At 51.7% G+C, this 11239-nt stretch overlaps 1 protein-coding gene across 14 annotated transcripts in view; it reads right to left on the minus strand.

The window, feature by feature from the left end:
• ATP6V0A1 (ATPase H+ transporting V0 subunit a1) overlaps positions 1–11239 on the minus strand; it is a 65067-nt gene that overhangs the window by 3497 nt on the left and 50331 nt on the right. For 6 of the 14 annotated variants that reach the window (XM_064369313.1, XM_064369310.1, XM_064369311.1 and 3 more), the window contains 3 exons: positions 11069–11086; positions 5387–5504; positions 4909–5080 (listed from right to left, as the gene is read on the minus strand). In XM_064369313.1, the coding sequence (XP_064225383.1) occupies positions 4909–5080; positions 5387–5504; positions 11069–11086 (308 nt within the window). The remainder of the gene's footprint in view (positions 1–4908; positions 5081–5386; positions 5505–11068; positions 11087–11239) is intronic. The other 8 variants (XM_064369314.1, XM_064369312.1, XM_064369309.1 and 5 more) reach the window with 3 other exon arrangements.

Raw genomic sequence — 11239 nt, forward strand, 5'->3', positions numbered from 1 at the left:
CCCTCCCACCAGCTGCTGCTTTAGAGACAGGGTGGCCAGAACTGGGACATCTTGGGTCTGTCTTGGTGTCAGCCTGACTTCACCTCCTTCCCTGGCCACCCTCACCCCAACCACCCAGCACATAGCTGGAAAGCAATTTCCCTGCCCGTATCCCCACCCTCTCCCCCTGAACCGGGGAAATGTGTACTTCCTGAGAAAGTACAAACATGAAGTTCCCCGGGGCAAGGAGGGCCCCACCTGCCATCCTAAATTCTTCCTTCTTGATGGGCCTCTCCACTGCTCTGCTCAGGGAGCCTCCAAGGTCTCGCCACGCCCAAAGCCACTGAAATGCACCTCTACAATTCAACAGCTGTGAGGAGGGCCTCAGGAAGCCAGATGGGTGTCTCTATTATCCCTTCCAGCTCAAGCACTTGGCAAAGGCCACCTGGTGACTCAGAGGGATTAACTGGGGCCAAAAGACATCATTTCTGCCACGTAACAGGAACCCTTGTTTCCTCGAGTGGGTGAAGGAGGAAGGAATCCTGGGGCCACTTCCCTTTCCTGGTGGGGGTTGTGACTGAGGACAGGCAGTCTGGAAAGACAATTCTGGGCTGAGCTGTTCTCTAGCCTGTTCTGCCACTCTCTGTGCAGTTCAGGGCCCAGAACACACATCCATGTGATGGCCCGAGTATCAGGGCAATGACGGCAGCTTGGAACTACATTTCAAGACTTCTGAGTTCTCCTGGGCAGCCATTCCCTCAGCTCCTCCGTGCTGTCATGCCGTGGCAACACTGCATTCCTAACAAGAAGGTGGTCCCTGATTCTGTCCCTTTAATCACCCATCTGTGTGTGTACAGGTGGGTGTACATCTATGTGTATGTGGAATCCACTAGGTAAGAAGAGACCAGGTTCCTTGGAAGGTAGGCCCTGGGGCAACAGTTCTGCATAAAAATCAGTTTGATGTTTACAGTGATAACTACAATCAAATCCCTGTCTCATGCCTTCTCTGAGGAAGAAAAGATGTCTAATTATGGTAGGTAGGAAGCCAAGCTTACATTTTTAGGAGGGAGTAAGAGAGCAAAAACTCAGGAGACACAATAAGCAGATTAATACATTAACCGCTCATTGTTTCCAAACATCACCCCCGCTTCCTATGACACTGCATGAATCTCAAACTAGTGGTTTATGTTATTAAATCAAATGTTTTTCGTATTGTCCTCACTGAAGAGACACAGAACTTGTATAATGGGGCAGCCCTTAAGTCAGGAAACAGCAGGGATAAAGTGGGAGGTATGAAGATGCCTAGGCTGGATGCCAGGAAGAATGGTAGCACCATCCCTGCAGCCGGGTAAGCAGGCCTAGAGGCTCCACCCCTGTTAAGAGTGCCACAGGGAAGATCCAGGCATCCTGGACACACTGCCACATTTTGCCAGGAGGGGGCGCACAGGCACCAATTTAATTCACTCCTGTTTTAGTGGTGGGGGAGGCATCCCACTCGCGTCACAGGGACAGCCCTCGAAAGAGAGGATTCTGGAATTTGCACAAAGGAGGTCTGCACTGTTTCTTCCTCTCCTGCCCAATACACCTATTGCCAAAAAAAAAAAAATTACTACAAATACGACATGTCTGTTCCTTGCAAACAGCAACTGAGGGCATTCTAATGGTATCCTCTGCCTCCTTTTGGGGTGTCCTCTGCCTCCTTTTGGGGTCTCCTCTCACTCTAGACAGGCTAAAAGCAGTTTCTCTATGGAGGACCTCAGGCAGATGCCCTCTCTCTAGGGCATCCCCTCCCCTTTTTTTTTTTTTGGAGACGGAGTCTCGCTCTTTCAGGCTGGAGTACAGTGGTGCAATCTCAGCTCACTGCAACCTCCATCTCCGGGGCTAAATCAGTTCTCCTGCTTCAGCCTCCTGAGTAGCTGAGATTATAGGCGCACACCACCACACCTAGCTAACATTTGCATTTTTAGTGGAGATGGGGTTTCACCAAGTTGGCCAGGCTGGTCTTGAACTCCTGACCTCAGGTGATCCACCTGCCTCAGCCTCCCAAAATGCTGGGATTACAGGTGTGAGCCACCATACCTGGCAAGGGCATCCCACTTTTAAGTAGAGCAGCCATGACCCATCCTGGAGCACCTGCTTTTGCTGCGGCAGCACTTGGTGTATTACTTCCTATGTGCTCAAGGTCACCTTGTCAGTGAGCGCTCTGCCAAGGTCCCCTGCCTGGCATGACAGAGCTGGAATTCCAACCCAGGTCACCCGATTCAGAGTCCTGCTCTCCTGCCACTCATCACTTCCTCAGGCCTGTTCAGGAGGACTTGGGAAGACATGGGGAGGCCACAGGTGAGCCCGAGGAGGAAGCAACCCTCTGGCAACAAATCGAGGCTCCAGCCCAGGCGACCCTGCTCTGCAACAGTGCCTTGCTCCCACCCTGCCCAGGGAGTAGGTGACCGGCTACCCCCAGGGGCTGGAATCAAGGTGAGGTGTTCACTGTTCCCTCAAACCCAGGGCTCAAGGGACAGGAGTGAAAAGAAAAAGGAGGAGGCCAAAGGGCAAGAAAAAGTGAGTCCCCGCAGGCTACTTCCTCAGAGGTTCCTGTGCACCGAGGAGGGTGGAGGAAGGGTGCTTGGCGGGGTAAGCTGATAAGCTGAGAACACGGGGGCCAGCCAGACAAGCTGGGTGGGGAGGAGGGAGGCCAGGAGGGAGAGAGCCAGGCCAGGGGAAGCCACATCTATTGATGCAGCAGGGCTTTTGAAGAGGAGTACATCCCAGCCATGTCTTGCTCTTCCAGGCCTTGCTCTCCGCCCATCATTCAGAAAAAACCACAGCTGAATCTTTGAGGAGGCTCAGGGGTCACCCAGCCATGAGAAAAATCAAAGATTAAGGGGAGTGGGGAAGGAGTTTCTCAGGTTCAGATGCTGGATTTTCTTCAGGTTTGGAGAATGAAGGGAGACATTCATAGTCCTCTTCTGGCCTTGAGACCATGAACACCACAGAGCATCCCAAGGGGCCTCTAAGGCAGCGCCGTGAGTTAGACCCCTATGCTCGTAAAACAGGAGGCGTGTGTGAGTGCTTCTCTGGGGAGAGGACCCAGAACTACCAGACAGGGGTTTGAGACCTCAAAAAAGAGAATCACAACATGAAGGAGGAAATGGTGACCCAAAGAAGTGGAGTCTGAGGTAGAACAGCCACAGAAAATATAGGCTACCCCAGTTTTTAGTACAAGCATATCCCATGCACATTTGAGAAATACTCATACTAAAAAAAGTATTTGGGCCGGGCGCGGTGGCTCACGCCTGTAATCCCAACACTTTGGGAGGCCGAAGCAGGTAGATCACGAGGTCAAGAGATCGAGACCATCCTGGTGAACACGGTGAAACCCCGTTTCTACTAAAAATACAAAAAATTAGCTGGGCATGGTGGCACGTGCCTGTGATCCCAGCTGCTCAGGAGGCTGAGGCAGGAGAATTGCCTGAACCCAGGAGGCGGAGGTTGTGGTGAGCCGAGATCGCGCCATTGCACTCCAGCCTGGGTAACAAGAGTGAAACTCCGTCTCAAAAAAAAAAAAAAATTATTTGTTGTTTATGTGAAATACACACTGTATTTTTTTTTTTTGAGACAAAAGTGTTGCTCTGTTGCCCAGGCTGGAGTGCAGTGACGCGACCTCGGCTCACTGCAACTTCCACCTCCGGGGTTCAAGTGATTCTCCTGCCTCAGTTTCCCAAGTAGCTGGGATTACAGGCAGGTGCCATCACACCCGGCTAATTTTTGTATTTTTAGTAGAGACAGGGTTTCACCATGTTGACCAGCTGGTCTTGAATTCCTGACCTCAGATGATTCACCTGCCTCAGCCTCCCAAAGTGCTAGGATTACAGGTGTGAGCCACCAAACCCAGCCACACTATATTTTTATGTGCTAAATCTGGCAACCCTGGTTTGAGGTGGTCATGGCCTCAACCACACCCCCGCTCTCCCAGTCCTAGAGGCTGAACTCATGCTCTCTCCACACACAGCCATTAAGAGTCACAGCTTCATTAAAGAAAACGAACAGAACCACCCCAAACCTGTCCTTCTGAAGAAGCTGCGTGCATGTACCAACCTCCATCCTATGGAGCCAGGAATCCCCCTGGCCCACAATGGAGCTGCCAGGGGTCCAACTCAATGACGCCTGGCACAATGACAGAACATGGAGGACAAAGCTGGGGTGCAGGGTGCTCTAGTCTTTCCTGCACTTAACATCCATTTCAGAGCTGCTTCCACTGTTCTAAAGACAGGAGAGTTATGCGCCAGAGAGAAAACCAGAAACTCTAAGACCGCAGCAGCCCTTCTTTTTTTTTTTTTTTTTTTTGAGACGGAGTTTCGCTCTTGTTACCCAGGCTGGAGTGCAATGGCACGATCTCGGCTCACCGCAACCTCCGCCTCCTGGGTTCAGGCAATTCTCCTGCCTCAGCCTCCTGAGCAGCTGGGATCACAGGCACGCGCCACCATGCCCAGCTAATTTTTTGTATTTTTAGTAGAGACGGGGTTTCACCGCGTTGACCAGGATGGTCTCGATCTCTTGACCTCGTGATCCACCCGCCTCGGCCTCCCAAAATGTTGGGATTACAGGAGTGAGCCACCGCGCCCGGCCCCCAGCAGCCCTTCTAAGCCAAAATCAGGAGCAGTGGGGACAGCTAAAGGCAGGGAGTGGGACCTCGCACCACTCACCAGTGACCTCTCCCTAGAGTCTAGGAAAGGCTGAGCTGTGCTTTTCTGTGGCCATTTTCTGACACTCAGTGGCAAAGCTGGTGCTGGGGTGTCCTGGGGTGAAGCTAGTACAGGCCAGCTCATGTTCCTGCACAGAGCTGCACAGCTGTGTGGGAGGAAAGTTGCCCTCTCACCGCAGCTAAGGACACATCAATCCCCATGCCCGCCCTGCCTCATTGCCCCTCACCAGTGTAAGCGCAGTGCGTGGAGAAAGGCCGAGAGGCCCTCCATGATCAGGAGGATGGCCACAGTCAGGGTGGCAAAGGCGGCGAAGATGAAGAACAGCGCCAAACCTCCCGCCAAGCTCTTCACGCTCAGGCCGATGTGGATCACCATGGTCCAAAGCACCTCAGACAGCTCTGGGGAATGGGAGACACAAAATCCAGTGCGGTTTGGCAAGAGGCGGCTGTGGGTCATGAATTTTGCTCTGCCATCCCCACCTCGAGGGTTCCCTGGATGCTGGCCTCCCACTGCCTTAGTGGGACCCCTGTGCAGAGCTAACCTGGCACAAGTGCCGAGCCTCCTATCTACTCATTCTCCTTGGGTTCAGGAACCTGAATAATTCCAGAACCTTCATGTAATTTCCATTCTACTTTAGCCCCCAAGCTGAGAGCGCACCCACAGAGGGGAAACTAGAGTTCTGGAGCCTGGAGAGGGGTACTCACGCGCGTGAGCGAGGCTGAGGGCCCAGAGCCGCAGGTAGGAGGCGGTGTTGGAGATGCAGCCCAGGCAGTACTCGATGGTGTGGATGGCCTGATGGACCATGGTGTCCCCAAAGTCAAACTGTCATGGGAGGAAACCAGAGAAGATATAAGGCTAGGAGGGGAACATGCAGGCATTCTGAGTTGTGGCTACTTGGCACCTTGAACCCAGGCCAGGGCAGGGGACTGCACTTCTCATGGTTGGCACCTCAACTTTGGAGGGGCCAGAAGCACCCAGTGAAGCTCAGGTGGTGATTTCGCCGATGCCTTCCCCAGAAATCCTGGCTGGCTTAGTCATCCCCTGGGACACCTCCATTCCCCTCAACACACTACATTTTAAGAACTATATCTTAGTACGATTCTTTTCAACACATTTGTTTTTCTCCCTCTTGGGCTCTGTGCTCAAGAGGGGAGTGTGTGCTGAGCTGACAGCACTCCATTTGGGAAAGTGACTGCGTCTGGGACCCTAAGGACCTGCGGATGCCTGGCCTAGGTGATTCTCACCTTCTAGGCTATCGAGGAAAGTATCCCTGCTCAGAATAAGCAATGGAGGGCAGAAAGAGATTTTCCCCAGACTGCGCTTCAGGAGATGGGCGCTCAACCCATGCACTGGCTTGAGAAGACTAGGCCTCTACAGCCACTGTACTTACTCTTTTTTTTTTTTTTGAGACGGAGTTTCACCCTTGTTACCCAGGCTGGAGTGCAATGGCGCAATCTCGGCTCACCGCAACCTCCGCCTCCTGGGTTCAGGCAATTCTCCTGCCTCAGCCTCCTGAGCAGCTGGGATCACAGGCACGTGCCACCATGCCCAGCTAACTTTTTGTATTTTTAGTAGAAACGGGGTTTCACCGTGTTCACCAGGATGGTCTCGATCTCTTGACCTCGTGATCCGCCTGCCTCAGCCTCCCAAAGTGCTAGGATTACAGGCGTGAGCCACAGCGCCTGACCTTGTACTTACTCTTTCTACAGGCTTTTGGGAGCAAAATAATCTTTTTCTTTCGTGACTTCTAGAGATTACATGGTGAATTTTTTTCCCTTCATGATTTCACCACCATGCACAGGGAAATCCTGACAAAGTTTATGGATTTCCACATGGGTTAAGGGCAGACGGCACATTGCCAGTTTCTTGTTTTTGTTTTCCTCCAGCTCCCTTTCTCCCAGTTTTCAACACCAAGAATTATTTTCAGAATAAAGGAATGGGCTGGAACAAGCTCTAGGGAGTATACTTTTAGGACTACTCCAAGCACAGTCAGGGCTGAACGTGGGCTTCTGAATTTGGTATACTCTGGAAGCCCAGTACTTTCCCTGGGCCTCTCACACTGTCAAGCTGACCAAAGACCAGGAGGCACTCCCTTACGGGGCTCCCCACAGAGCCCAGACCAGAATCCTCTGAGTGTTCAGACACTCCTGCAGGCTCAGTGGCCTCCCCATCGGCCCGTGCCCTCAGGTCAGGGTCTATTTTTCACCACAGTTCCTTTCAAAACCCATGTGATTCCACTCCCACAGGACACCAGAAATGCCTTGGGAAATCATGAGAACATAGGGAAAGAAGAAAGCGTCTCGGCTGGTAAAGCCACAACAGCCCAGGCCACAAGGGTGCAGCCACCGGGGAGGGGGCTGGCTCTACCATGCCATCTCTGGGCAAACGTCTGCTTTTCCCTCACTTCTTCGGACACCTAGCCTATTTCTGGGCTTTTCTTCCGGAGCAGGCTCTTCAAGCTTCCTTACCCTGAAAACTAGGGTAATCCTGGTTCCCCAAGTTCCCTAAATCCCCACACTGTGGTTAAGAGCTCTTTCCTACCACTGCTGGCTGCCGCCCGAGAGCCCACATTGAGAGGAAGAAGTCCATGGCTCCCAGGAGTGCTGATCTCTAGTCCTATGTGCTAGAGGCAGTGACCGCGGGACTCCCTCAGGCCAACCCCTTTCAGTGTTTTCATTCCATCTGAAGTTTCTCCCGTCAAAAAAAGTACAGGACAGGAGAAAAGCCTCGCTTCCAGGCCTTACCCTTGCCTTCTCTCCTTCATTCCCAGCTTCCTGCAGGTGTTCTTAGGAGAGGCAAGGATTGGGTAAGAAATCCAGCCCAGCACTTATGAGTCTGCCACTCAGCATACACCCAGCATGAGTCAGCTATGACTGACCATGAATTGCTGCAGGGTCCCTGTCCACATCCTCTGCCTCAGTTTCCTCCCTTCCCAGCCAGTCCTCACCCTACTGCACCCTGGCTTCCACCTTCACTCCTCCACAAAATGGCTCTACTTAGCAAGGTCACCTTGACCTCCCGGTTGTTACATCTAACAGATGTTCCGTGTCCTTGTTCGTGCCCCTTCAGTGTCTGTCACTATGGCCTCTTTCATTTTTTAAAAAATTTTTAGATAGGGTCTTACTCTGTCACCCAGGCTGGAATGCAGTGGTGCTAACCTGGCTCACCGCAACCTCCACCTCCCGGATTTAAGTGATTCTCCTGCCTCAGCCTCCCAAGTAGTTGGGACAACAGGCACATGCCACTATGCCAGGCTAATATTTTTATTTTTAGTAGAGATGGGGTTTCTCTATGTTTAGCCAGGCTGGCCTTGAACTCCTGACCTCAGGTGATCCATCCACCTCGGCCTCCCAAAGTGCTGGGATTACAGACATGAGCTGCCACACCTGGCCACTTCCTCCTTCTTGAAACATCTGCTTCCCCTTGGTTTTCCTCCTACCTCTCTGGACAGTTCCTTTTAGTCTCCATCGAGTTTCTTCCTTTTTTTTTTTTTTCTTTTTTGAGACAGGGTCTCACTCTGTCACCCAGACTGCAGTGCAGTGGCACAATCTCAGCTCACCGCAATCTCTGCCTCCCAGGAGAATTAAGCGATTCTTCTCCCTCAGCCTCCCAAGTAGCTAGGATTACAGACATGTGCCACTACCGCCCGGCTAATTTTTGTATTTTTAGTAGAAACGGGTTTCACCATGTTGGCCAGGCTGGTCTCAAACTACTGGGCTCAAGCGATCCGCCCGCCTTGGCTTCCCAAAGTGCTGGGATTACAGGCATGAGCCACTGCACCCAGCCAAGGTTCTTCCTTAAACGCGGATGTTCTCTGGAGTTTCAGCCTCAGCCCTTGCACCTTTCTTGTGGGACTGCCATTCAGGGATTCAAAGGCCACCCCTAGAAGTGACTCCCAATCTCCATCTCTGCCTTGCCTATGTCCAGCAAGCTATACTCCTCCTGGAGAACCACAGGCTCTCCATGCTCAACAAAGTAACTGCTACCCTCTGGCAGTCAATCTCGAACCTTCTCTTACTCCTTACCTTTATTAAGGCACTGGGACCTATATCTTTTACTTTTTTACTATCTCATACTGGTTCCGTCCTTTCCAACTCAACCATACTTCACTTCAGGCTCCCATTTTGTCCTGAATCACATCAGATGAGGTGGAGTCCATGCCTCCTGACTGTGCCCCTCTCCAACCCAATATACCCTACAACATGGTCACTGGGAGTATTTCCTCAATGCACCGGGGCCGTGTCACCACCAGCTTCACTGCCCTCTCTCGGATGGCTCCTTGCTATCCAAATGAGGCAAAAACTACTACAGCTGGTTTCTGCCAACTTCCAGTCTCATCTGTCCCCAGTTCCCCACTCCTGCCTCTGCTCCGGCCAAGCTAAATACTTGCTAGTCCCCAACATGTGATAGGCCTGCAGGTCTTCTGCCTCTGTGAAGCTGCATATGCTGGTGGATCTGTACCCCTCCTCCTACAGGGCCTCCTGCTTGACCAGAGTAAGTTAACTTCCTTAGGGAATCCTTTCAGGGGCTCCTCTTCCACCATCACCCCAGTGTTGGTCAGCTGCCCTCCTTCTGTACTCCTATAGCATCTGGGACACACTTCTATCACAGCACTTGTCACTCAGACTGTCTCCGCAATTTGGGTGGTCCTTGAAGGCAAGAACTAATGTTTTTCTTCTCTGTTTCTGCAGCACTGTACATAGTGCTGGACACATAGAGGGTGAATGAGTGTATGGATGGGTGGCATGAGTCCACGTGCTGAGCAGACAGTGGGGAGAGGTGCCACTGACCCTTGCTGACTTGCTGAGTGGTCCTATTTCCCAGACAACCAGCTGGCCTTGCCCTGGTTTACAGCTGGACTGAGTCTCCGCTAGGGAGAGGTGCTAATGCTTCCACTGGGCTGGAGCAAGGGCCTGCATGGGACAAATACATTTCACATCCAAGCAAAATGGGGAAGTTCTACAAGTAGGCTGAACCTTTTTCTAGGAACCTGTTTTGTTTAAAATTGTTAGATAACTGTCACTGGTATCTAAATTTGGCTGTAGAGAACGTGATTGTGTATGTGCCTGATAAAGATACAATGTTTAGACTACTTGGGTGGCCAAGGGTAGCTGAATCCCTGAGTGAGCTGGGTGGCCAGAAACTGCAGAGGCTGAATTAGTCTATGTTGTTGGATGTCCAACCTCCTGGGACATGGCTACAAATGAGAACATTGGTATACAATAGTTGGTCAGATCATCCTGATAATGTGGGTGCTCGGCTAGGAAGACATTTCAAAAGCAGTGCTGTTGAAGGTAGTGAGCCTAGGAGACGGTTGGGCTCCTCACTAACATGGAGCACTCCCCACTCATCCCGCCAGGTAGCTCAGCCAGGGACTGCACAGATGAGCAGTCCAGGAACACAGACACTCCTTGATGCCAGCAAAGGAGCCTCTCCAGACTTCAGGAAGACCAGACCCTGCCTGTGTTTACACAGAACAGCAAAGTCTTTCCCATTCCCATCCCACTGCCCGGCTAGAGAGGGCCAGAGAGTCAGGAAGGGAAAGATGCAGTTCGTGGGTCTAGGCATTTTAGAGAGAAGTGTTGGGGGAAGATGCAAACAGTGCAGCAAGGCCTTTTAAAAACCCAGTTTAAAGAGTGTGTGTTGCTAAGTGAATTACGGCTGAGCCAGAGGGCCCTCTACTCGAGATGTGGCCTGAACCTTTAGCCATCTTGTTTTCCAGTCTCCGTTATTCTCTATGTGTGGTTGATGTAATAGGAACTCCTTTCACACAGATGGTTTATTTCCTTTGGGATGCATCTGGAAGGCAAAGCCTCCTTTTGAAAACCGTCTCCCTCTCACCTGGGTCACATGGAGGTAGAGCTGACCCAGAGAAGGGTCCAACGCTCCTAAGGTGAAGCAACATCAAGCTGAGGAGGGCAGCAGGAAGAGGCTGGCTGCATCTCAGACAGGGAGGAAGGGTAAGCTTTGCTCACAAGCACTCGGAGGAGCAGGGAGGAAACGGCTACTCACGGTGGTTGGGAGAGCAACCACAACATCACAGGAGAGGAAGGCAGAGGCCAATGGGCCTTAACCCCCAAGAGGAGTCACTTCAAGAATGCCACGGCAGACATTACTTGTAGCTCCTTTCAAAGCCATTCTCAGAGGTATTAGATCAGCAAAGTCAATGAAACAAAGACAGAGGTGACCGACATGAGATGCAATTAATGGAGATGAGCTTTTTAGAACACAGGTCCACGAACTGGTTAGAAATGGCTAGTGAGATGCAGGATGCACAGGAGTCACGTGTGTGGCCCCAGGGTGAAGGCAGGGTCAGCAGAGTGATCACAAGGATGGGAAGAGAGAAGCCCAGATAAACACGAAGACAATGCCAGCTTTCATCTTACCACTTCGTCCTCGGTAGGCTTGAAAACACAAATTTACACTTAGTGGGGAGCCACGCCACACACAAGGTCACAAGTTAGGAGCACAAGGCTACTGAATGCTTCTTGGGGAGGACTGTTCATGTTAAGTGGGCTAGCACGTTCGAGGCAGGCCTCTTCAGCATACACACAAAG

This window comes from Aotus nancymaae, unplaced genomic scaffold, assembly GCF_030222135.1.
Source record: "Aotus nancymaae isolate 86718 unplaced genomic scaffold, 86718_ANA_hifiasm-v0.15.2.pri h1tg000089l, whole genome shotgun sequence".
Lineage (NCBI taxonomy): Eukaryota > Metazoa > Chordata > Mammalia > Primates > Aotidae > Aotus > Aotus nancymaae.